Raw genomic sequence first — 26,700 nt, 5'->3', positions numbered from 1 at the left:
ATTGTTTAACACTTGGTAAAATATTTTAGATAGCATATCATGAAGAAAATCCAGGTCTCTCAATCTCCCCTTTAAAAAAAAAAAAAAAAAAATCATGGATTCAGCAGTCCCAAGGCAAAGAAAAAAGATTAGAGTTGTGGCAGATTTGAGAAAGAGGAAAGGAAGAGTGTCAAACCCCATTTTCACTGAGGGCTATTTTTCAAACCATGGGTCTTCACCCATTAGTAGATGCATTTTGATGGAATATATTAGCAAAGAATAGAAGAGAAATAGTAAAGTATTATTTGAAGTATGTATACACAAGATACAAAGTGTATTTCTGGGCCAGATGCAGTGGCTCATACCTGTAATCCCAATACTTAGGGAGGAGGATCACTTGAGGCCAGGAGTTTGAGACTAGCCTGGCCAACATGGCAAAACTCTGTGTCTTCAAAAAATACAAAAATTAGTCACGCATGGTGGTGCACGCCTATAATTCCAGCTACTCAGGAGGCTGAGGCATGAGAATAGCTTGAACCCAGGAGGCAGAGGATGCCGTGAACTGAGATCATGCCTCTGCACTCCAGCCTGGGTGACAGATTGAGACTCTGTCTCAAAATTTTTTTTTTATTTCTTACTAGGGATCAAAAAGTTTAAAAGTTGTGACTTATAGGGCCATTTGTGAATTTCACTCAAAAACAAATAATTGCCAAGGCCAGGCATGGTGGCTCAAGCCTGTAATCCTAGCATTTTGGGAGGCAGAGGTGGGTGGATCACCTGAGATCAGGAGTTCGAGACCAGCTTGGCCAACATGGTGAAACCCCGTCTCTGCCAAAAATACAAAAAATTAGCTGGGTGTGGTGGCAGGCACTTGTAATCCCAGCTACTCAAGAGGCTGAGGCATGAGAATTGCCTGAACCCAGGAGGCGGAGGGTGCAGTGAGCTGAGACCGTGCCACTGCACTCCAGCCTGGGTGATAGAGTGAGACTCTGCCAAAAAAAAAAAAAAAAAATTGCCAAACCTGGGAAACAATCAAGATGTCCTTCAGTAGGTGAATGGATAAATAAATTGTGACACATTCAGACAATGGAATATTATTCAGTACTGAAAATAAGTGAGTTATCAAGCCATAGAAAGACATGGAGGAAATTTAAATGTATATTACTAAGTCAAAGAAACCAATCTGAAAAGGATACATACTGTATAATTCCAACTAATCACAACTGGAGACGGAAAAAAGATCAGTGGTTGCCAGGGGTTAGCAGGGATGGGGAGATGAGCAGACAGAGCACAGAGGATTCTTACGGCAGCGAAACTACTCTGTGTGATAATATAGAGATGACCAGGCACACTGGTTCATGCCTGTAATCCCCAGCACTTTGGGAAGCTGGGGCAGGTGGATCGCTTGAACCCAGGAGTTTGAGACCAGCCTGGGCAACATGGCAAAACTTGGCCTCTATTAAATGTACAAAAAAATCAGCCAGGTGTGGTGGTGCTCGCCTGTAGTCCCAGCTGCTTGGGAGGCTGAAGTTGAAGGATTATTGGAGCCCAGGAAGTTGAGGCTGCAGTGAGCTATGATCATGCCACTGCACTCCAGCCTGGGCAACAGAGTGAGACCCTGCCTCAAAAAAAAAAAACAAAAACAAAAAAAGATAATATAATGATGGATACATTTCAATATAAATGTGTCCAAACCAATAGACTCTATAACACCAAGAGTGAACCCTAATGTAAACTATGAACTCTGAGTGATAATAATGTGTCAGTATAGGTTCATCAGTTATAACAAATACACCACTCTAGTGAGGGATGTTGATAATGGGGGAGGGAGTGCCTGTATGGGGGGCAGGGGATATATGAACATCTCTGTACCTTCTGCTTAATTTTGTTGTGAACCTAAAATTGCTCTAAAAAATAAAGTCTATTTGTAAAATAAAAAACAAAATCTACTTGTATCCCGGGCATGGTGGCACACACCTGTAATCCCAGCTACTTGGGAGGCTGAAGCACAAGAATCACTTGAGCCCAGGAGGCAGAGGTTGTAGTGAGCCGAGATCGTGCCACTGCACTCCAGCCTGGGCGACAGAGCAAGACTCTGCCTCAAAAATATATCTACTTGTAAAAAAATGTTTTTAAGAATAAAGACATTGTTAATATTTTTTCCAGGAAAAAAAAAGAATAAAGGGATAAAAGGTATTCCTTTCCCCCACTCCCCTTTAGAAAAAAAAAATTACACTCAGCCCCATTCCCTCCTCATGCTTTATTTTCCATACAGCTTATTTCCATCCACACCTCCTCTGGTCTCATCCATGCTGATTCCAGGGTCCAGGTTCTCAGATCTGAAGTCTGTAATGGCAGGTGAAGCCCTGCCCAGACCATTTCCTAGTGGCCAACACCCCCACCCACCACAGCCTGATGAAGCCTCTGTCAAGCAGCGTTTCTTATTCCCTGAAAGAAGAAATTAAAGGATGAAACGCACACACTTCCAGATTTCAGTCTCCTCCCATTCATGTCAATATGCTAAAAGGGACCTTCATCTATCTGGACTGGAGAAGGGGACTATCTGCATTGGGGTGGGGGGAGGTTTGGGGGATGACTGCTCTTTGAATGAATGGTATCAAAGTGAAGAGATTCTGGATTTTGTAGAGTCCTGCCCTAAGGAACAACTTTGTACCACTATCCAACCATCACTCATCTTTTACTGGCATCTCCCTAATCCAGACCCAACCCCTCTTTTCAGTCTCCATCTCATAAGTCAACCCCCTTAGTCCACCTGCTCACTGATTCCTGACTCCACCCAGTGATTCTCCATGTTCTGTCTTCTCAGTCACCTCAAATGCTCTATGGCCCAAAGGACTCCCCAGTGTCAGCTACCACAGGGGCAAAAGGGACCAATTTCATTCCATACACCTCCTTTCCCAAGCCCTTTCTCCCAAGCTCCTTCCCTCGTCACCCTTAACCCACAACTCACAACAGAGAATCTCCTATCCCTGAGGGCACACAGTGAGGCTGCCTCACTCCTCTTGCATGCTAAGGATTCGCAGCAGGATATTGTACACTTCATGTTCCATGTAGCCCTGTAGATGGCAGGAAAGAAAGAAAAGGAGATGAAGAACAGAAAAGGAAGATAATGATGTCTACTTTTCAGGATTGCTGTGAGGACTACAACCATGAATATGAAGCAAAGCACCGGGTACACAATAGGTGTTCCATTCTTTTTAGTTATCTTTATAGTTATTATTCTTTTTTTTTTTTTTTGAGACGGAGTCTCACTCTGTCGCCCAGGCTGGAGTGCAGTGGCCGGATCTCAGCTCACTGCAAGCTCCGCCTCCCGGGTTCACGCCATTCTCCTGCCTCAGCCTCCCGAGTAGCTGGGACTACAGGCGCCCGCCACCTCGCCCGGCTAGTTTTTTTGTATTTTTTAGTAGAGACGGGGTTTCACAGTGTTAGCCAGGATGGTCTCGATCTCCTGACCTCGTGATCCGCCCGTCTCGGCCTCCCAAAGTGGTGGGATTACAGGCTTGAGCCACCACGCCCGGCCTTATAGTTATTATTCTTAACAAGGGAGCAAGACACCAACCTCTTCTTCCCTGTTTAGGACTAAGTGGCTCCAGGAGGAGACTGAGACAGGGTATCGGGGACAGGAAAAGTCCTTACTCTAGGCCAGGGAATTGAAATGGAGGGGGAAACACCTCTCCTTCTCACATTCATGCACAACCTCTCTTGATCTACCAAATGAGATCGGAGACCTGGCACTGGATCTGGCTTTCTGAGAAATGGCAAGTATGTACAGGGACCCTGGAGAAGAGAGAGGGACCCTAAATGCAATACCCTGTGCTCAGCTTTATGTCCATATGTCCCTCAAAACTCCACCATGCTCACCCGAGCAGCATTCAGTAGATGATTCCTGTAGGTGGAGATGATCTCTTCATTGTTCTTTTGGGAATCCTGGGAATGAACATCAATAGGAAGTCACATGTCCACCCTCACCCAAGCATGAGAAGCAACACAATGAAGTGGTCAGCAGTACCAGGTGGGCTCCTTGGCCCATCACTGGCCCATCCTGGACCACTGCCTAGCCAGGCCTCTGTAATTCCTAGAATGTCTCCCACATATACATCACTTTCACTGCCGACATTCTTCTCCAGCACTATCCCTGACAGCCAAAACATACCTGCAGCTGCAGGGCAAGGCGAGCATTTTCTCCCCGAATTGCTAGAACCTCTTCTGAGAGCTGCTCCAGCTTCTTCAACAACTCCTTGATCTGAGGCCAAGAGGAAAGAGGCAACCAATGAGGCTCAAGGCATTTCTCCCACAAACACCACCCAGGGTCAAGGTCAGCTTCCTTTTACTGAGTATTTAATATGTGCCAATTTTACACAAATTGTCTCATTTAACACTCAAAACAGCTTTTCTTCTGCATGGTGTTCACTAAAAGTAGGAATAACAATGTAAAAGCTAATTAAGGTCACAAACTTCAGTGAAACCCTTAAAAGTCCAAATCTTCTTGATATTGTGAACTGTACACCTTCCAGTTCAGTTTCTTCTGGACTTTCCTCACTTAATTGACAGTTACCTTTTACAATTTGCAGACATTATGATTAAAATTGGGCCTCTGCTCTGATGATTCCTATTTCCTCTCATGTTTTAAAGTGCAGACTAACATTTAAGTGAAAATTAGCATCAAGTAGTGCAGACATTTGTATGCATTTCCTTGATTCAATTTGTGACCTTACCAGTTTTGAATTGGAACTGAACCATTTCTTAGATAAAGGAAACTAAGTATATTGCTGCACTTTTTTTTTTTTTTTTTTTTGAGATAGAGTCTCGCTCTGTCGCCCAGGCTGGAGTGCAGTGGCCAGATCTCAGCTCACTGCAAGCTCCACCTCCCGGGTTCACGCCATTCTCCTGCCTCAGCCTCCCGAGTAGCTGGGACTACAGGCGCCCGCCACCTCGCCCGGCTAGTTTTTTGTATTTTTTAGTAGAGACGGGGTTTCACCGTGTTAGCCAGGATGGTCTCGATCTCCTGACCTGGTGATCCGCCCGTCTCGGCCTCCCAAAGTGCTGGGATTACAGGCTTGAGCCACCACGCCCGGCATTGCTGCACTTTTAAGTTTTCAAAACAGTGTTTAAAAATTGCATTGTTTTTATTTATTTTTATTTTTATTTTTATTTTTTTATTTATTTATTTATTTATTTATTTATTTTTTTTTTTTTTTTTTTTGAGACGGAGTCTCGCTCTGTCGCCCAGGCTGGAGTGCAGTGGCCGGATCTCAGCTCACTGCAAGCTCCGCCTCCCGGGTTTAAGCCATTCTCCTGCCTCAGCCTCCCCAGTAGCTGGGACTACAGGCGCCCGCCACCTCGCCCGGCTAGTTTTTTGTATTTTTAGTAGAGACGGGGTTTCACCGTGTTAGCCAGGATGGTGTTTTTATTTTTTTTTTAACTCAGTTTAAAAAGACTAAAACGTTCTTTCAAAAGAGGCATCTAAATGTGTTCCTAATTTTGTATATGGGCTTAGGTTTTGTAACCAATTAAAAAAAGCTGCTATCGGCTGGGCGCGGTGGCTCAAGCCTGTAATCCCAGCACTTTGGGAGGCCGAGACGGGCGGATCACGAGGTCAGGAGTTCGAGACCATCCTGGCTAACACGGTGAAACCCCGTCTCTACTAAAAAATACAAAAAAAGCTAGCCGGGCGAGGTGGCGGGCTCCTGTAGTCCCAGCTACTCGGGAGGCTGAGGCAGGAGAATGGTGTAAACCCGAGAGGCAGAGCTTGCTGTGAGCTGAGATCCGGCCACTGCACTCCAGCCTGGGCGACAGAGCAAGACTCCGTCTCAGAAAAAAAAAAAAAAAAAAAAAAAAAAAAGCTGCTATCAAATATGATAAAACATTGAAAACTTAAAAAAAATAAATAAATAGCCGGGCGCGGTGGCTCAAGCCTGTAATCCCAGCACTTTGGGAGGCCGAGACGGGCGGATCACGAGGTTAGGAGATCGAGACCATCCTGGCTAACACGGTGAAACCCCGTCTCTACTAAAAACTACAAAAAACTAGCCGGGCGACGTGGCGGCGCCTGTAGTCCCAGCTACCCCGGAGGCTGAGACAGGAGAATGGCGTGAACCCGGAAGGCGGAGCTTGCAGTGAGCTGAGATCCGGCCACAGCAGTCCAGCCTGGGTGACAGAGCGAGACTCCGTCTCAAAAAATAAATAAATAAATAAATAAATAAATAAACAACTTTTCTTCTGAGAGGAACAATACTTTTCTGAAGGAAGTTTGGGTTTTTTTTTGGGGGGGGTTGTTTGTTTTGTTTTGTTGTTTTTTAGACTGAGTCTTGCTCTGTCACCCAGGCTAGAGTGCAGTGATACCATCTCTGCTCACTGCAACCTCCGCCTCCAGGTTCAAGTGATTCTCCTGCCTCAGCCTCCCAAGTAGCTAGGATTACAGCATGCGCCACCACACTCGGATAATTTTTTGTATTTTTAGTAGAGACGGGGTTTTGCTATGTTGGCCAGGCTGGTCTCAAACTCCTGACCTCAGGTGATCCACCCACCTCAGCCTCCTAAAGTGCTGGGATTACAGGCGTGAGGCACTGCACCCAGCCTGTTTTGTGTTTGGAGGCACAGTCTCACTCTGTCACCAGGCTGGAGTGCAGTGATGTGATCTCAGCTCTCTGCAACCTCTAAATCTGGGCTCAAGCCAACCTCAGCCTCCTGAGTAGCGCAGGCACAGGCACGTGCCACCACACTCAGCTAATTTTTGTATTTTTTTGTAGAGTTGAGGTTTTGCCATGTTGCCTGGGCTGGTGTCAAACTCCTGGGCTTAGGCGATCCATCCACCTTGACCTCCCAGAGTGCTGGGATTATGGGCATGAGCCACCGTGTTCCGCCTGAGGGAAGTATTATTATCTACATTTTGTAGATAAAGAGACTGAATTAAGTAATTTGTCAAAATCACACAGCTAATAAGTGATGAAATCATTATTTGAACCACAATCTCTTTGACTTCTTGGCCCATGCTCTTAACTTGGTGCTGGATCCTAACCTACTTCTGGCTACTGACCACTAAGGGAAATGGAGATGAGTCCTTGTGGTTTATTGAGGCAGAGGCACAAACACGGTTAATGGTAACTAGCAGTAATAGGAATAGTGGTAGTATAGCTACCTTTTATTGAGTACTTACCATGGGCCAAGAGTTCCAAATCTTTTAAATAAATATAATTTCTTATTTAATGTAATCTTCACAACCATTTTATTATCCTCATTTTATAGATAAGAAAACTGAGGACTAGAGATGTTAAATAACTTGCCCAAGATCAGACAACCTCGGTCCAGAGAACACATTCTTAACCATGACACTATATTTGCTTTTACCCAGTTGTCTACTTTCATCTTCTCCTTCAGTGCAACATAAAAATACTTCCTTTAATTAACCTGAACCTGCACTTATTCCTATTCTGGATAACATTCCTTCTATTTTTATGTACTCCAAACTATAGAAAACGTATATTCTTTTTTATATATGTAATTTTTTTTAAGGAGGAGGAGTCTCACTCTGTTGCCCAGACTGGACTGCAGTGGTGTGATCTCGGCTCACTGCAACCTCCATCTCCCAGGTTCCAGTGATTCTCCTGCCTCAGCCTCCTAGGTAGCTGGGATTATAGGCACATGCCACCACCCCAGCTAATTTGTGTATTTTTAGTAGAGATGGGGTTTCACCATGTTAGCCAGGCTGTTCTCGAACTCCTGACCTCAGGTGATCCTCCCACCTCGGCCTCCCAAAGTGCTGGGATTACATACGTGAGACACCATGCCCGGTGTCTTTATTTTTTTTAATCATTCTAAATTTGACCATGTATCCAAGTTTTAATAAGAAGTCTGGGCCGGGCGCGGTGGCTCAAGCCTGTAATCCCAGCACTTTGGGAGGCCGAGACGGGCGGATCACGAGGTCAGGAGATCGAGACCATCCTGGCTAACACGGTGAAACCCCGTCTCTACTAAAAATACAAAAAAAAAAAAAAAAACTAGCCGGGCGAGGTGGCAGCGCCTGTAGTCCCAGCTACTCGGGAGGCTGAGGCAGGAGAATGGCGTGAACCCGGGAGGCAGAGCTTGCAGTGAGCTGAGGTCTGGCCACTGCACTCCAGCCTGGGTGACAGAGTGAGACTCCGTCTCAAAAAAAAAAAAGAAGTCTGAAATCATTCATTTCACAGGTAAGTCTGGAACTACTGAATCCATGTGTAAATTGATATTTAGAGTTCATAAAACATGTCTCATAGAAACATGTAGACTCACATTTAGAGCAAGGGTTAGGAAACTCTGGTATCTAATAGTGGTTTTCAAGCTTTTTTTCTTTCTTTCTTTCTTTCTTTTTTGAGACGGAGTCTCGCTCTGTCACCCAGGCTGGAATGCAGTGGTGCAGTCTCGGCTCACTGCTACCTCCGCCTCTCTGGTTCAAGTGATTCTCCTGCCTCAGCCTCTTGAGTAGCTGGGATTATAGGTGCGTGCCACCACACCCAGCTAATTTTTGCATTTTTAGTAGAGACGGGGTTTTACCATGTTGGTCAGGCTGGTCTCGAACTCCTGACCTCAGGTAATCCGCCCGCCTCGGCATCCAGAGTGCTGGGATTACAGGCGTGAGCCACCACACTCGGCCTCAACCTTTTTTTTCTTTGCGTTGGTGTCCTCTGCCAATGGACATCGTTTTGTAGAATCCACTCTGAAGTGGAGGGGAGAAGAGCAGCTATCCCTGGGTCTACTTTTCTTAACTCATTAGTTCCTGAGTCACCTCCTCAGAACCTCAGTGAAACCACAGCAACCCATCATGCTATGAGGCCTCTTCCCAGGCTAATATGTAATTCAAGTCCAAATGCTAATAAACGATGGTGCTGCACTGGCGGCAGCCCTGAGCACACTGCTGAATCGGGGTGCCAAATTTTAGTACCTAAGCCCCCTTCTCTCTTCCACTTATACCTTACCTCACCTCCAATCTCACCAACCCCCTCCGATCCACCAGAACATAGCAGTGTGGTCCCTGCAAAGGACTGGTGCTCTGTTTGGGGTATTGATCTGACCCACTGCTGCAACAAAGGTAGCTGGATTCAGGTTAGCAAACTCCCAAATACACAGAAACTTTCCCCAGTGCTCCCCAGGGCTACCTCAGCTGCTCACCTTGGCCTCCTTGTCTCGGCAAGCCCCAATGAGATGTTCCATCTTCTCTTTCAGCAGCTCTGCTGTTTTCTCAAACTGCTCGGAGCGCCCCCGCATCTCGCTGGCCTGGCGCTCTTGTTCGGCTGCCTTAGCGGCCAGGTCCCCGCTCCGGCGGCGCTCCTCGGCCACCGCCTCCCGCAGCCGACCCATTTCCCGGCAGGCCGTGTTATACTTTTCCAGCAGAGCCTTTAGCTCCTGGCCCCAAGCCTGGGCCTGGGCCACCAGCGAACCCCGAGTTTTCTCGTGTTGCCGTAGGCTGGCTGCCTCCCGGGCCCTTAGCTCAGCCACTTCCTCTGTGGCTTGGTAGAGCAGCTGCTTCAGCTTTCCGATCTCCTGGCTCTTTCCGCTCATCGTGGCCTGAACTGCCCGCAGCTCTTCCTCCAGCTTCCCCAAGTCTTGCTCCAGAGCGGCCACTTGGGGGGATGCTGGGGCCTTTAAGGAGGTGCCTGGCTCCCGACATGGGGACAAGGACCCCCGCAACTGCCGGTTTTCTTCTTGCAGCCGAGCCAGCACCTGCTGGGCCTCCCGGTGCCGATCTACCAGGGTGGTGATGCAGGCCCGCAGCTCCTCCAGGGGCTCCGCTGCTTTGCTTTGTGCACTCCTCTTGCCCACTAGGTCTGGGGGCAGGCAGTCCCACAGCCCTCGGAGACCGCTGCTCTGGGCGGCCAGGAGCTTCCGCAGCTTCTCTGTGGCCTCCTTCTCCACGGCCAGTTCATCCGTCAGCAGCCCCACACTCTGCCGCAACTGCTGTAGCTGGACCTGCGCCTCTGGCTTGGGCACAAATTCCCGCTGCAGCCGCTGGCTCAGGGACTGCAGCTCCCTCTGCAACCTCTGCCGCTCCCGCCCCAACTCCCCTAACTCCTCCACCAAGTTACTGTTGCTCAGTCTCAGTGCTGACACCTCTTTCTCCAGCCGTCCCTTTGCCAGGCCTCCTAGGGCCTTTTCCCCTCCAGGGGCGCCTGGAGGCTCTCCGCGAGCCCCAGGAACCCTTTTCTCTTTCTCTTCATCCTCTTTGATGCTCCCTGGGGCTGCCTTTAGGGCTCCCTCTCTGGACTCCTGGTAAGGAACCTCAGGTTTCACCTGTAGTCCTGCCTTTGCCCGTTCCAGCCTTGCCAGCACGCGCTCCAGTCGGGCCTCCATCTTCTCCCAGGCAGCTGCTGCTGCCTCAGCACGGGGAGTCCCCAGGGCTCCCTCCATGACCGGTCTTGACAAAGCTCCTCGGGCAGCATCCTTTTCTCGCCACACTGCAGCAAGCTCCTCTCTTAGTTGTAGCAGAAGCTGGTTCATGGCTGCTGGGCCCACTGGTTCAGCCACTGTGCCTCCTGGTTCAACTCCTAGAACCTGGGAACTCCCCTTCTGGCCAGCAGGCAGCTGGTCAGCATGATCAGGGCCAAAGGTCTGTGCACCACTGGTAGTCAGTTGCTGTCCTGTGGCTTTCCTGATGGTCTCAGACTCTGGGCTCTGGGGTGGCCCCTGTTCTTCTTGTTGGGACCTACCATGGACTTCGTACTGGATCTCTCTTGGGGCTGAGTCCTCAGCCTTCTTCAGAGCTAACACTGGATTTACTGTGGCTGCTGCCTGCTGCTGCTTCTTCTTTAGCTCTTGTATACGCTCAGCCAGCAGGTCCATAGGACAACCCTGCTCCATGCCATCCCCTCCAGGCTGGAGACTAGAGGCTTGCCTTCCTGAAGCTCTGGGCTCCCAGGATAGGAGGAGCCCTAGCTCCTGCACCTGCTCTCGAATCTGGTTCTCAAGTCTCAGACAGGCTGCAGCTTGAGTCTTACACTCTTCTGTCTTTTGCACCAACTCCTGCTCCAACTGAACAACTTTCCTCTGCTCCTCTTCATACTTCCACCTCCACTCCTCTGAGCATGGGTCTTCGTCCTCCTCTTCCTCTTGCTCCTCTTCAGGCTCTGCTCTCCATGGGCTCTTAGGTGGAGAACCTGCCTGGGGCTCAGATGGAGAGGCCTATGTTGGAAACAGAATAGTAAAGTGTGGCCACTAGGCAACAAACTGAGCCCCAGGAGTGCCTTTTTTCTCTTAAACGTCTTGACACCCCAAGGACCACTGGGAATAGTCACAGTGGGATAGCCTGGGGTGTGTCAAAAGCAAAAGGGGAGGCACTTAGGTTCTTACCTGGGATGCAAGATCTGGGTGCTGGACTAGCCTCTGACCTATAAGAAAAGATATGAGGAAAATGAGAGAGAAGACAGGTTCCATGTACTTCCAGCCCACATTCTTAGCTTCAGACTTTTTCTGAGAGAAGTGGCCTCTCTGTGATCAGTCTCACCACATATCTTCCTGGTGCCAGAAGCCAATCTTGTTTAGTGGATCCCTAACTATCCAGCAACTTTGGTGTCCTCTCCCAGAAATGAGTCACCTCATTCATTTTGTTCACTCATTTATTTATTGGTCACTGTGTCCAGCACTTTAATAAGCACTAGAACGTCAATGGTGAGCAAAACAGAAATGGCCTGTCACCTAAGCAGATTACAATCTGGTAGAGGAAAGAGAGAGTGACCAACAAATCACACAAATAGACGTACAATTACAACTCATAAACGCTAGAAACAACACTAGCCAGGGTTGTCCTCAGTGACAGACCAGGCTGCATTAAAGAATTTTGTGATTATACTTTTGGGATGGGAATTTGGGGTCCTCTCACAGTAGCAGCAATAAATAGGTAAACTCTCAACTCAGGTGACAATTATTTGTCAGATAGATTACTTCCATGGAAACAAATGGGACTCTAAGAAACTTCTCTGATTCTAGGGCTATCAAGGAGAACCTGGAAGTTACAAAAGGGCTTTACCGCCCCGCCGCCGCCGGTTCAGGGCCTGCTGTAGCAGCCTCCACAGTGACTTGTCTTGTGTGTGCAGAGCATAGTGCAGAGCATCATGCCCTGTGCTGTCCACAGCCCCTGCGTCTGCTCCGTGGCTCAGGAGCAGTTCAGCCACCTCGGCACTGCCTTTCTCACAGGCCAGGATCAAAGCCGATCTGTGGGTTGAGACAAATTTGAGCATAGACTTTCCCCCATGGAATCCAGAAGTCCTGGTTCCAGACATTCCACTCATAGGGTAAGCTCTTACTCAGTGGGGTCAGGAGAACAACAGACCAACATTAGACCAGACTAGATTTTTTTTTTTTTTTTTTTTGAGACGGAGTTTTGCTCTTTTTGCCCAGGCTGGAGTGCAATGGCAGGATCTTGGCTCACCACAACCTCTGCCTCCCAGGTTCAAGCAATTATCCTGCCTCAGCCTCCTGAGTAGCTGGGATTACAGGCATGCGCCACCACACCTGGCTAATTTTGTATTTTTAGTAGAGACTGGGTTTCTCCATGTTGGTCAGGCTGGTCTTGAACTCCCAACCTCAGGTGATCTGCCCGCCTCGGCCTCCCAAAGTGTTGGGATTACAGGGATTCTACATACAATTTCTATTGGAAAAAAGGATCCTCTTGCTTGAAAGATAATTTGAAAACCAGTAAATTCAGCCAATGGGTCCAGAGCATCGATTCTACTTCCGGGGTCATCTATGTATGAAGGCGGTAGTGACAGCAGGCAGAGTTCTTCAGAACCTCCACTGGGAAGGAATGAGGTTCCCAAGAACACAAAGACCAACCTGACTTCTTCCCCAACACACATACACACACACACGTTGCCCACTGGCTTCTTTCTAAATTGGTCAGGCATGGGAATTGGGGTGGGTAAACGAGGAGGGCTCACTTGTCATTCTTGTCTGTAACATTAACTCGGGCGCCTCTCTGCAGCAGCTGTGAGCAGATAGCTGTGTGCCCACCCAGCGATGCGATCATCAGGGGTGTACGTCCATCCTGCACAGATTGTAGGAAGGGGTTCATGAGGAACCAGGGACTCCCAGAGGCTTGACACAATCCTAACGGCTCCCCTCCCCTCACACCACTCCACAAAAAATAAAAGCCCAGATCTTGGGTCTAAACACTCCCTTTTGGAGGGTCAGAAGCTCTCCAGAAGATAAGGCTTAACCTCTCTGTGAGGAAGAAGAGGAGAAGCAGGAGGAGAAGGAAGAGAAGGGTGGTGCTAACACAACCCTAGGTCATGGAAGTTGGCCAATCAAGCTCAGAGAGAGCAGCAGCTTGCCTGTGTAGGACACTGCCCACTTGCCCATCTGACACTCACATTATCCAACACGTCCAGGAAGGCTTCGTGGTCACACAGCAGGAGTACACTTGAGGCACAGCCAGAGGAGGCTGGGGAGGAGATGATTGGGTTAAGGGGAAGCATGAACAAAGCCTGCTCAGACTATAACCCAACATCCCTTCCAACCATTTCATTGATTGGCCCTGGCTGCCCTTCCCTCGTCACATCTCCCCTTTCCCACCCTGTAGTCCCTGCAGCCCTGTTCCCATGAGTCCCCTGCACACACCTGCCCAGTGCAATGGACTACGGTTTTCTGCATCCACAGCATCTTCATTAGCACCATGCTGCAAATGGCCACAAAGGGAAGCAGCATGGAGCTTGGTGTTAACATCCTCATCCCATACCCCCATTGGGTTACCAGTTTCCATGGTAGTATGAGGAGGGGCAGGAGGTCCACTTTGGAGAAGGCTGTCTACTAGGCAAGCCCAGTTCATTCATTGCTGATGATAGACAGCATTGATTATCAGCCCTGGTTTCTAAACCAAGGGGCTAAGAAAAATCAGATGGTAGATAAGTAAACGTGTTAAAAATCAGAGGGTAGATAAGTAAAAGTGTTAGGGAAAATGACACCCAATGTCCCCATGGCTGGTACTTTAGAAACATAATGTGAAACTTGGAAAGGATTAGGAAGAACAAAAGCAGAACATCCATTTGCCTGATGGCTGGTTAAGATAACTGCTTTTTGTTGTTGTTGTTGAGATGGGTATCGCTCTGTTGCCCAGGCTGGAGTGCAGTGGTGCAATCTTGGATCACTGCAAGCTCTGCCTCCCAGGTTCAAGCGATTCTCCTGCCTCAGTCTCCCAAGTAGCTGGGACTACAGGCACGTGCCACCACACCCGGCTAATCTTTTGTATTTTTAGTAGAGATGGGGTTTCACTGTGTTAGCCAGGATGGTCTCGATCTCTTGATCTTGTGATCTGTCCGCCTCAGTCTCCCAAAGTCTGGGATTACAGGCATGAACCACCACACCCAGCTGGTAACTGCCTTTTGTACTTTTGGAAACTCATTTATAAATTATCCACATGTCATTGTACATGTATATTTCTCTTTATACTACTAGACTATAAACTCTTCAGAAACAGACAGTAGGGCTTTGGTTTAATTTGAATATCTCTGTCCTCCCTCCTCTTGCCCCTCATCATAGCAGGAAGTCTCTGCAGTGGCTCTGCTAATGACAAAATCGATAGTTCCTGGCAACTCTGCTTTATAACCTGCCCTCAAAGGCAGTATCAAACATGGTGCCTGTACATAGTAGGTGTTAAATAAATGTTTGCAAACAAATGATTATCAGCCCTCCTATTGGGTATGAGGCGAGTACATTTGGCCAACGATTCCTTTTTTTTTTTTTTTTTGAGACGGAGTCTCGCTCTGTCACCCGGGCTGGAGTGCGGTGGCCGGATCTCAGCTCACTGCAAGCTCCGCTTCCCGTGTTCACGCCATTCTCCTGCCTCAGCCTCCGGAGTAGCTGGGACTACAGGCGCCTGCCACCTCGCCCGGCTAGTTTTTTGTATTTTTTAGTAGAGACAGGGTTTCACTGTGTTAGCCAGGATGGTCTCAATCTCCTGACCTCGTGATCCGCCCGTCTCGCCTCCCAAAGTGCTGGGATTACAGGCTTGAGCCACCGCACCCGGCCCAATTTCTTTTAAGTATGAAATGAAGTTAGAAAACTCTGGGACCACTTCTTGCCTTCACAAGAGTAGTATCAAGGGGCTGCTCTTACCTGAAGCAGGACCTTAACACACTGTGGCTGGCAGGAGATGGTGGCCAAGTGCAGGGCAGTGCTTCCTGGAAACAGAAGGAAGGGGAGAAGGAGGGTAGGTGGCCCCATGCATGCTGATGACTCACAGGGAGGGAAGGCAAGAGACGCAAAGATAATCAAGAGATTAGGGAGAGAAGCTTTCAGCCGCACAGGGCCAGAAATTCCTGTTCCCCAAGTGCCTGGTACCTATGATGAAGGTGGGAGTGGGGGTGAGGTGTGCCCAGCTTATAGGGAGGGGAACTCCTGGAGGGATGATGACCAGAACTTACTGAGGAGAGAAGCAAGGGACCACAGTAGGAACGTCCAGCAGGGCCCAGCACCGCCGCCCACTGCTGCTGTACCAGGAGCAAGCAAGCAGCGTGGCCCGGGCTCCGGCTCACTCACCGTCCTCATTCTTGCTGTTGATGTCAGCCCCATTTGCAAGCAGTAGAGTCAGACATTCTGTCAGTCCTTTGGAGGCTGCCAGATGAAACCTGCCAGAATCAAGGCCGAGAGGCAGAAGGATAAAGGGACCAAGGATGAGGAATGGGAGAATCTTGATAAGCCCTTCTTGCTATGCTCCCTACCCCAAAGCCAATCCTAAAAGCAGAAAAAGAAGCTCCCCTAGCTTGAATTTCTGAGAAAGAGAAGTCTATATGCCCTCCAATCATAAAGGGTGCTAAAAGCAAGAAAGAAATAAGAGCTACAGGTCTCAAGGAATCTCAGACTATTGCAGGGATGTCGAGGGAACACATAATTACCTGCCTTTCTGAGCACAGAACCCTTAGCACAAGTGGAAGGGTCACAGAAAGAGTCAGTCAGAGCAGAGCAGAAGGCTGGACATTTGAAGGCTTTGGGTAGAGACCAGGGATAACATTTCCCTTGGCTTAATCACTACTCCCTCTAGCCATGTGACTCCTATGCTACCACTTCATTTCTAATTTCCCAAGCATACACACCCTCCTACTTGTACAATGAAGAAATACTCTACTTAGTGTATATATTCATTTTCTGTTTGTTTAATGGGCTTTATGTACTTTACAAGTCAGTGGTGTCAATCTGGGTTGAGAGATGGATGGAGCGCAGGAACAGTATTTTCTTTCCTCACTTTGTGTAGAACTTATATGTAGCAAAAAACTATTGATATACTTGCTGATTAAGACAATTGAAAAGAGCTCTGAAGCTGTAGGCATTCCCTGGTCCTATGTTATATTGGATTTGGGGGCCTCAAAAGGGAGCCACATGTAAGGGGCAGGGGCAGGAGGACTTACTTACGGGGACTGGCCGTTTGAGTCTAGCTTGGTGGGTCGGGCAGATTTCCTGGAGGCCAGGGCAGCCACGCGTCCCACATCTCCCCGCTGCACTGCCTCCAGCAGCTTCTGATCATGGCGGTTCCATCTCTCCACCTGGTCCACAGCCACAAGTTGTGTGAATATAGGGGATGGGGGTAGTGCGGAGAAAGAAAAGAGGCAAATGGTTAGGATGCCAAACGAGAGAAAAGGAACATCCCTGAGGTCCTTTTTCTTTTCCACAAGTCACGCATCCTAGATCATTTAGTCCTTCTTAGGTGGGCCTAGCTAAATCTTAACCAGCTAATATGCCACCAAGAACTCTTGCTCATTATTTCAGCCCTGAGCCAGAAGGACCCTGGACCACTGAATTAAAAATCATTTGAGTGAATGCATAGTATTTTAAGCTGAATGCATAGCATTTCAAATGTCCTTTTATCATCATTACAATTCGAGTTGTTGTTGGGTGCCCAACCTAAAAGCAATCCTTTCCCTTTTGCTCTCTAGGTCTTGCTGGAGCAAATGGAACCAACCTGACCACTCTTGAGGGCTCACATTGCCTCTCACCACGGCCTCCATCCCTGAACCCATGCTGCTCTGCTTTTTGTCATCAGTTGTTTGAGAAGTACATCAAGGCACCAGCTTCAGGTTACAGCTAGGAGTCCCAATACCTAACCATTCCATCTCTTTTCATTGGCTTTGGGCCCCAAAATTAAAAGAGGAAACTAGAGTTTCTGTTTTCCCATATCATATCTAGGCCCTTTGGTGAGTGTCTTTCCCCTTTCCGTGGCAAAAACAACCAAAAGGCAAAGAGGTTTCTAGCTATGCTTGAGGAAGCAGCAAGAAGGCAGCTCCCCTTCTCCTCCCTCCCAGTTTCCCTGGCAGGGAGCAGCTGTCTAGACAAGAGCCACACCTGGGCATGCATTGTTCTATCATTCCAGCTTGGGTTTTGCGGGTGGTGGGGTAATTACAATAATTGAAGTGCTACAGGGCGTGAAAGAGACAGCTAGGTAAAAACACCCAGGGCCGAAAGTACAGAAAAGCCTGGTTTTGTCCAGAGAAGGGAATGAAAAGGAAGAGATAGATGCAAAGATCTGTGGTCTGATGTAAAGTGTGCCAGACGAGTATTTCATTGGCTGGCCTGAGTTTGGGACCTAGTTCAGCTACATTCTCGGCTATGTGACCTAGAGTAAGCCATTAAACACCTTTAACCTGTTTCCTCTTCTATAAAATATGACTAATAACAACTACCTCATCATGCTGTGACTATTAAAGCTAATATACACAAAATCTCTTTATAAACTGTAAAGAGCCATACAAATGTGTGGCACCCTTGTAACAAAACAGGAAGTAGTGGGGGGTTGGTGGTGGCACATAGCATTTTATAAGGTATAATCTTAACAAGAGGCTATAGAAGGGGGTGAAGAAAAATAGGGTCTGTGGAAGCCCAATAACTCATTTTCAAGCACTGTTTACGTAGCCAGGGCAAATTGTGAATCAACCACAGGAAAGCTTTAAATGTCCAAACCATAAAATTATCTAAGGTAGATGGATTCTGAGGTAATGCTCCTGTACGGAAGTTGTAACTTCTCACAGTCCTTTCACGTGCTATTTCAATTAGTCTCTCAACATCCCTGGAAAGTAGTTAGGGCTGGCCGGGCGCGGTGGCTCACGCCTGTAATCCCAGCTCTTTGGGAGGCCGAGGCGGACAGATCACGAGGTCAGCAGATCGAGACCATCCTGGCTAACATGGTGAAACCCCGTCTCTACTAAAATACAAAAAATTAGCCAGGCGTGGTGGCGGCGCCTGTAGTCCCAGCTACTCGGGAGGCTGAGGCAGGAGAATGGCGGGAACCTGGGAGGCGGAGCTTGCAGTGAGCTGAGATCGCGCCACTGCACTCCAGCCTGGGCGACACAGCGAGACTCCGTCTCAAAAAAAAAAAAAAAAGAAAGTAGTTAGGGCTATTATACCATCTCTTTGACAGAAGAAACGGAAGTATACTGAGATTAGATAACCATTCAAGATCACGAAAAAGAGTGGCAAAACTGGAATTAGAATCCAGGCCACGGCCGGGAGTGGTGGCTCATGCCTGTAATCCCAACACTTTGGGAGGCCGAGATGGGTGGAATCACCTGAGGTCAGGAGTTCAAGACCAGCTTGGCCAACATGGTGAAACCCCGTCTCTACTAAAAGTCCAAAAAATTAGCTGGGGGTGGTGGCCGGCACCTGTAATCCCAGCTACTCAGGAGGCTGAGGCAGGAGAATCACTTGAACCTGGGAAGTGGAGGATGCAGTGACCCGAGATCGCGCCATTGTACTCCAGCCTGGGTGACAAGAGCAAGACTCTGTCTCAAACAAACAAACAAACAAACAAAAAAAGAACCCAGGCCACCTGATGCCAAATCCTAGCTCTCACCACCAGACCACACTACTACAAACTATAGAAAAAGGTTTACTTATTTCCAGATAAACAGTCTCAAGTTGCCTCCAGGGCAAAGCCACCCACCCTTAGACTCTACTGCCTGCACGGAGTCTCCAAACAGGTTAACTCTCAAAGGACAAAATAAGCAAAATGACTCCTCCACATACTAACAGACTCTGACATGTAAGAACGCATTTCCTAATGCCCTTCTGAGACCAGGTCACCTCCGGGAAAGCAGAAAGCTAGCACTATACCACACGACAGGTGCTGCCATCAGCTGACCTGAACCTGCAGTTCTCTGTTTAAAGTCTTGACTTTAACACTGTCTGCCTCTGTGAATTTAGGCATGTAACAACATCTCTGAGCCTCAATTTCCTAATACTATAACAACCTATAAGGCCTCTAGCTCTGTGTCTGTCACATAGTAGATGCACAATCAATGTTATTTCCAATCCCCATCCTTCCTAGGCACATTTCAGATGTTCCTGGGCTCAGAATTCTCCAGCCAGGGGAGTGGAAGGGATCTTGCTGATATTAGCCAGTGAATAACAGCCAAGCTGTATAGATGGTAAAGATGTTTCTTAGCAATATAGATACTTTTCTTTCCACTTCTTTTGATTTCTTTTTTCTTTTTTTGACAGAGTCTTGCTTTGTTGCCCAGGCTGAAGTGCAGTGGCATGATCATAGCTCACTGCAGCCTGGACCTCTGGGCTCAGGTGATCCTTCCACCTCAGTCTTCTGAATAGCTGGGACTACAGGCATGTTCCACCACACCCAGATAATTTTTTTTTTTTTTTAGAGATGGGGTCTCACTGCATTGCCCAGGCTGCAGTGCCTCACTGCAGATGGGGTCTTTTAGAGATGGGGTCTCACTGCATTGCCCAAACTCCTGGTCTCAAGTGATCCTCCACACCTCAGCCTCCCAAAGTGCTGGGATTATAGGCATGAGCCACCACACCTGGCCTGGATACTTTTCTTTCCAGCTAGATAGTTCTAAATCCACCCAATTTACTTCCTATAATCTCATTATACTAAGTAGAGTTTAGAATGGGTGGAAATTTTTCATGGCCAAGCCTCTGCAGAGGTGGAGGAAAGGACAGAGAAATGCTTTCAAATGTTAAGACAGACATTAATGTCTTAAATGCACAGACATTTCAAATGTCTGTAGCTTACCCCAGCACGTTGGAAAGGAGGCACTAGATTACCATCACAGCCTCAAGGGAGCAATCACCAAATTAATCAGCAGACTCAATAAGTATAAGCTTTGTATTTCTATAGGTGAGATTAGAGGACTTTTGTAGAAGTAAATGTACCTTCTCCTTAGCTCTCTGACAGTGTACCTATAAGCATCCTATAACATGGAAGCACACCAGCAAGTAGAGAGAGAAGGAATGACTTCTGCTGTAGGTCAGGTGAGTGGAAACAGAAAGCCTATCCTGGAGGAACCAAGACCTAATTCTCAGTGTTTTAATTGCAGTAGACAGTGCCAATTTTTTGTTTGTTTGTCTGTTTTTTGAGATGGAATCTTGCTCTTGTTACCTAGGCTGGAGTGCAATGGCACCATCTTGGCTCGCTGCAACTTCCACCTCCCGGGTTCAAGCAATTTTCCTGCCTCAGCCTACCAAGTAGCTGGGATTACAGGTGCCTGCCACCACGCCCAACCAATTTTTGTATTTTTAGTAGAGACAGGGTTTTGCCATGTTGGCCAGGCTGGTCCCAAACTCCTGACCTCAGGTGATTACACCCGCCTCAGCCTCCCAAAGTGCTGGGATTACAGGCTTGAGCCACTGCGCCCAGATGATCCAGTGCCAATTATTTAAAGCGCTCTTCTAGTTTACTTCTGGTCTACCTAGGCAGAGTAAGCTCATATGTAAGACACCCTCAAGAATATCCTCTACTTGACTAAAATAAAATGGGATTATAGGAGTTGGGTTTTTGTTTGTGGATTTTCCTTTATACTGGATAACTTAGATTAGCTTTAAAATGATCACCGCTTTTTCAGTCCTTACTCAGACTGAGGGTGCAGGGCTCTGGCCCTGGACCTAAGTGTGTGAGTGCAGATGGGTAGAGGCAGTCTTCCAGTGTGACTGGGAAGCCAGGCTTTTGGAGTGGCCAGAAAGACTGCCACACTACTTCTCTGACAAATGGTTCCAGAGTAGTTTGCCATCCAAAACAGTGGAGGAATTTATCATGAGAAGTATGGGGAAATTTCATGAGGAACAAATTTACAGCTGAAACTGGCCTATTTGCAAGCTTTCTATGACTCCAATCTATCTGAAGAAACAGTTTTCTTTCCAGCTAGATAACTCTAAACCCATCCAACTTACTTCCCATAATCTCATTATAGTAAGATCTTGTTATACTAAAAGTTTAGAATGGGTGATCATTCTTTATGGTCAAACCTCTGTACAACTGGAGTCAAGGAGGACAGAGGGATGGTTCCAAATTCCAAAAGCCAGTCCACTCACTCCAGCACCTTGGAAAGGAGGCACTGCCCAAGGTTTGGAGGATCAGAAAGAATGAAATAGTTTTCCCATTCCTAAGGAGCAGGCAGACTGCACAAACCTGTAAGGGAAAGGCAACATTGAATACTTTCAGTAACTAAGGAAGAGGCCATATGAATTTCTAAAAAGTCATTAAGAGTTAAGACTGAGTCTGGACAGCATCAGTTTCTGGGGTGTAGAATAGTAAATACCTTTTGATTGGTTGATCAATGTGTGGAAACTAAGTAGAGATGCAAATGTAAGTGGGACAAGGACAGGCCTCAACAGAATTCATACTCTTGCCTCATAGCTTGCTTCCAGGATTCTGTAACCTGCCCATGCAGAATGAGCTAATTGAATGTTTCTCATATTTGCTTATGAGCGATACCACTAAGTCAAGTTAGCAAAGCAATATTGCTACAAGTAGCTGGCTAATTTGCTTCTAAATTAGCCATAACCCCAACCTCTACAGAAAATTCCATTTTTAGATTAGGGGGCTCTCTGTAAGAGATCTTTAGAGAAGAAGAAGCAATATCCTCCCTATGCCACTACCTTCTATAATCTTATGTTTTTTTTTTTTTCTGGGAGAACATGGGGAATAGAGTGACTTCTACTGGGAACTCTGAGTCTGCTCTATCCTCTTCTCTCATCATCACTTTCCTCCAACTCAACCAAAGGAAACAGAGAGTATCATTCCTAAACAACTGGGCAAGGGTTCAGGAAATGAATAATCTGGGGAAAAGCAGGCAGAAAGGCCTTGAGCCTTGACTGGCCCAAGAACCAGTCTGATGTTCAGATACTGCAGTGAACTGGCTTGGGTGGATTCTGCAGGCAACTCATCCAGTCCCTTGGGGAGCAGTCAGGCAACTGGGCATCCTCTGGCAGTGCCTGTGAGGCTGACCAGACTGCAATATTAACTCACAGCAAGCAGGCAGGAGGAAAAGTGGGACTGGCGACCACTGGGCAGAGTAGGGCAGAGGTTGGAGGGGAGAACAGAAGGTTGCTCTTGTGGGAGCATCAATTGGAAAAAGGTTTGGAGTGATGTCTGAGGAACAGCAGTGCTGGTGAGAGATGGGAGTGAAAGTGGCATGGGGCAGGAGGGAAGCAATGACAGAGGAGATTGTGAAAAAGAGTTAGCAGAAGGCACAGGGCTGGGAGTGCTTGTTGAACTAACAGGAAACAGCAAGGACAGAGCTACGTGGGAAGGCAAGATTGTGGGGATAGGACAGGGATGAAATATGGGGCTCTGGGACATGAGTTGGTGGTGTAGAATGGAGCTTGGGGCCAGGCAGGGGCCGGGGAAGATGCTTGGGGAAGGTTTGGTACTGGGAGACAGAGCAGACGTAGGGGCAGGGCCATGGGAAGGGGACAGAGCTGCAGAAAACGTACCAGAAATTGGGGCTGTAGATGCTAGGAGGACAATAAAGGGGCCAGGGGAAAGGACCTTGGGGAGGGCAGACGTGAGGAAGGCAAGTCAGAAGCTGCATTGAGACGGGACTAAGGACTTCTGTCACCACAGAGCTGGGACCCCAGCCCCATCCTCCCACACATTTTGGCACCTACCGCCACCTGTGAGCTGGAGCAGGAGAAGATACGCTTCATGGCCAGGGTCGAGACCACGGGGGACGGGGACGCGCAGAGAGCCGGGCCACAGGTTCCCGAACCCACCGGACTTGGCAGCGGCTGTGCAAGAGACAGCTGTCAAAAAGCAGAGCGGGCCCCGCCCCAAGATACGCCTCAGAACCCTCCCTGCTCAATCAGAGGCAAGAACCCAAGGGCTGGGCTCAAAACTCCGCCCCTGGCCCTGCCCTACCCCGCCCCTGCAGAGGCGAAAAGCCCGCAGTCTTAGGCTGCCACGGGGGCTTGGCCTCAAACCTCGCCCTTCGAATCTGAACCCGCCCTGGGATCCGACATGCTCAATCAGGAAAGGAACCGGGTGGGCTCCGGCTGAGACTTCTCCCGGGCCCGGCCCCGGCCCACCCGCAGTTCCAGGCGGGGCCTCCGCCCCAAGCCCCGCCTCAGCCCCGCCCCTTGGAGAAGTGTAGCTAGAGGCAGGAGGGTCCCAGCTTCTACCGTGGGCTTCGGTCTCACGGACTGTCGTATTTGCATTTAATCACTGGCGAAGTTACCTCTGCCCCCTCCAACTCCCCCCGCCCCACCCCGCCCCATTCCCCTGCCAAAAACCCAAGCAAAAAAGAGGATTTGAAGAGAGCAGTTCGGAAATAGGAGATTGTAGTGCTAAGCAGATCACGGATAATGCGCGGCCCACGGTAACCTGGGGGACAAAACCTAAGGAAAGGGGATCAGGACCAATTTTATTTTTTCTTTCTTTTTTTCTGAGACAGAGTCTCACTGTCGCTCTGTCGGCCAGGCTGGAGTGCATGGTGCCAGCATAGCTCACCATAACCTCCAACTCGTGGGCTTAAGGGATCCTCTCACTCCAGCCTCCCGAGTAGCTGAGACTACAGACATGCGCCACCACGCCTGGCTATTTTTTTCTTTTTTCTTTTTTTTTTAAGAGATGGAGTGTCGCTATGTTATCCAGTCTGCTCTTCAACTCCAGGCCTCAAGCGATTCTCCTCACCGTAGCTTCCCAAAGCGCTGGGATTATAGGCATGAGCCGCCACTGTCCCTGGCCCAGGCTCAATTTTTAAACGCACTACTGAATTAGAAAAGAGCAGAGAGCGAGGAGAGCACTTTTATTTCAAGCCGCCCTCCCGCCCCGCCCCGCCTCCGCATAGAAACAAAAAATAACCAAACAAAAAACTGTCTTCATTATTTCCACTGCCCTTGAAGTTCAGGCTTTTGGTAATTCTTGAAATCAGTCTCCGCCCACTGGTCTTCCTGTCTGTCTTTTCTCCTCTCCCCGCCGGAGAGAGCTCACTAAAATGCATATGAAAACTTACAGGGTAAGGCCCAAAGTTCTTAAGTGGTTTACAAGGCTCTTCAGGAGTCATATGCTGCTGCCCTCTTTTCCAGTCCCATCTCTCATTACTTTCACACAAAAGAGCCACTCAAACTGTTTCTTTTTTATTTTATTTTTTTATTTTTTGAGACAGAGCCTCACCCTCCCACCCAGACTGAAGTGCAGTGGCTCACTCACTGCAGCCTCTGCCTTCCTGGTCCAAGCAATTCTCCTGCCTCAGCCTCACAAGAAGCTGGGATTACAGGCACGTGCCATCACACCCGGCTAAGTTTTGTGTTTTTAGTAGAGACAGGGTTTTGCTGTGTTGGCCAGACTGGTCTCAAACTCCTGACCTTAAGTGATCCACCTGCCTTGGCCTCCCAAAGTACTGGGATTACAGGCGTGAGCCACTATGCCTGGCCTTGTTTTATTTGTTTTGAGGCAGGGTCTCGCTGTCACCCAGGCTGGAGTGTGATAGCACGATCACGGTTCACTGCAGCAGCCTTGACTTCTTAGGCTCAAGAGATCCTCCCATTTCAGCCTCCTTAGTAGCTGGGACTACAGGTGCACATCACCATGCCCAGCTAATTTTCGTATATTTGGTAGAGACAGGGTTTCACCATGTTGCCCAGATGGGTTTTGAACTCCCGGGCTCAAGCAATTTTCCTCACCTCAACTCCCAGAGCGCCAGGCCTCAAACTGTTCTAATTTATAATTCCCTTTGAAGCTGGTGATTAATCCTCCCAAGAATGCCTCCTGTCACATTTGATCCCTGTGGTGGAAAAGTTAAATATTAAATTTGAACTCAATTGAATGTGGACAGAAACAATGGTCACCAAGTCCCAGAACAGGTTGTGTGAGCCCTTTTGAGGTGTTCATCCAGCACTGTTTTGGAGAAATCTCTATTTCAATCTATTCCTATACGTTAGTTATTGAAAAACAATAGACAATTGCAAAAATAAGTTGAACGTTTTGTGTTTCTTGAGCCCAGTTGCCAAGGGCCTTGTGACTGGGCCTCATGCCAAACAACTCGTTACAAAAAGAGGTAGGGTCCTAGACTGCGCCAAAACTTCATGAGACCTCTCCTCGTCTGTGCATGGACCAGTGGCTGACTCTGGAGCCCAGGCTGTTGCTTCTCAGTCTGGTGGTGAATCCTCCATAGTCTGGTGAGTGTAAATATCTTTTCCCTTCTCCCCTTCCCATTGCAATTTGCTTATTATATCAATCTGTTCATTATATCATTTGCTTATTATATAATTTGCTTATTATATCAATTTGCTTATGCCATTTGCTTATTATATCTGCATTGCCATTTATGTGGATAAAGCTTGTTTACCCTTAAAGGTATTGTGTGTGTGTCTTTTCTTCTCCCCTTGCGTGTTTCCTGCACAGAACAACCCCCAGGCCAAATTCTTTTTTCTATAAAGTTTTCCCTTACAACCCTGCCACCCCCACTGCCCAAGAAAGTGTGCCTCTTATATGACATACTCCTAGTACTTGTTGATATATAGCAATCACCTCTCTGCATTTGCCAATTTTTTTTTTTTTTTTTTTTTTTGCTTTTGTTTTTGAGATGGCGTCTTACTCTGTCACCCAGGCTAGAGTGCAGTGGCGTGATCTCGGCTCACTGTAACCTCCACTTCCTGGGCTCATGCCATCCTCCCACCTCAGCCTCCCAAGTAGATGGGACTACAGGTGCGTGCCACCGTGCCCAGCTAATTGTTTTTGTATTTTTGGTAAGGATGGGGTTTCACCGTGTTGTCCAAGATGGTCTCAAACTCCTGAACTCAAGCGATCCAACTGCCACGACCTCCCAAAGTGCTGGGATCACAGGTGTGAGCCACTGCGTCCAGCCTGTATTTGCCACTATTTGTTTACATGTTTGTTTCTGCTACTAGATTGGACTCTTTGATGGTAGTTGTGTTTTATATTATTGCCATTGCCAAGCACATATTATGAGCTTGATATCTGATGAATAAATGAATGAAAAAATTAATGAAGAAGCAAAGGACTAATACTATTGCAAATAAAGGGATAACAAGATTTGGGGTTAGAGAAAGTCCCAGTCTGGCACTGAGGATGGATAGGAGGGGTATCTCTAGGTGGAAATATACATTAAAAGTGCTCTCTTAATCATATGGATAAAGAATTACATGAGGTCAGGCACAGTGGCTCACACCTATAATCCCAGCATGTGGATAGGCCAAGACAGGAGGATTGCTTGAGGCCAGGAGTTGGAGACCAGCCTAGGCAACATAGTGAGACCCCCTCTCTAAAAAATTTTTAAATATACACATATATACACATATATATGTATATATGTGTAAGAATTAGATGAACCAGTCCTCAAGGAAACCCACTTCCATTTGGGGACTGACTGAGGGTAAAGAGGAGAGGAGAGTCTGTCAACATAATATGGTTGCAGTCTCAGCCCTAGAAACTCTGTGCTCCATAAAGGCTGATAAAGTTACAGCCTGTATGAAGTGCACTGAGAGTCACAATGGAAA

The 26,700-nt window shown here is 47.8% G+C and overlaps 1 protein-coding gene across 1 annotated transcript; it reads right to left on the bottom strand.

The window, feature by feature from the left end:
* Positions 1-2,230: 2,230 nt before the first annotated feature.
* Positions 2,231-22,993, bottom strand: ANKRD35 (ankyrin repeat domain 35). Its single transcript, XM_010374444.2, has 14 exons — positions 22,852-22,993; positions 16,369-16,499; positions 15,499-15,587; positions 15,076-15,140; positions 13,582-13,639; positions 13,335-13,405; positions 12,903-13,009; positions 11,993-12,177; positions 11,317-11,354; positions 9,142-11,148; positions 4,154-4,243; positions 3,862-3,927; positions 2,951-3,056; positions 2,231-2,427 (listed from the first exon to the last, which is right to left on the bottom strand). Exons 1-13 carry the CDS (start codon positions 22,888-22,890, stop codon positions 2,994-2,996), a joined length of 3,009 nt encoding a protein of 1,002 aa, XP_010372746.1. The 5' UTR covers positions 22,891-22,993; the 3' UTR covers positions 2,231-2,427; positions 2,951-2,993.
* Between the last annotated feature and the right edge of the window lie 3,707 nt (positions 22,994-26,700).

Source organism: Rhinopithecus roxellana, chromosome 8 (assembly GCF_007565055.1).
Source record: "Rhinopithecus roxellana isolate Shanxi Qingling chromosome 8, ASM756505v1, whole genome shotgun sequence".
Taxonomy (NCBI): Eukaryota; Metazoa; Chordata; class Mammalia; order Primates; family Cercopithecidae; genus Rhinopithecus; species Rhinopithecus roxellana.
The sequence above is the reverse complement of the archived record's forward strand: the minus strand, read 5'-3'. Positions and strand labels throughout refer to the sequence as shown.

Excerpts from the sequence above, each read along its gene's own strand:
- ANKRD35 (XM_010374444.2), bottom strand. The coding sequence starts at position 22,890 with ATGAAGCGTATCTTCTCCTGCTCCAGCTCACAGGTGGCG. Across the intron at positions 11,355-11,992 it reads GAACCGGCGGCGGCGGGGCG|GTCAGAGGCTAGTCCAGCAC; the intron begins GTAAAGCCCTTT and ends CTTTTCTTATAG. Across the intron at positions 3,928-4,153 it reads GCCTTGCCCTGCAGCTGCAG|GATTCCCAAAAGAACAATGA; the intron begins GTATGTTTTGGC and ends GTTCATTCCCAG.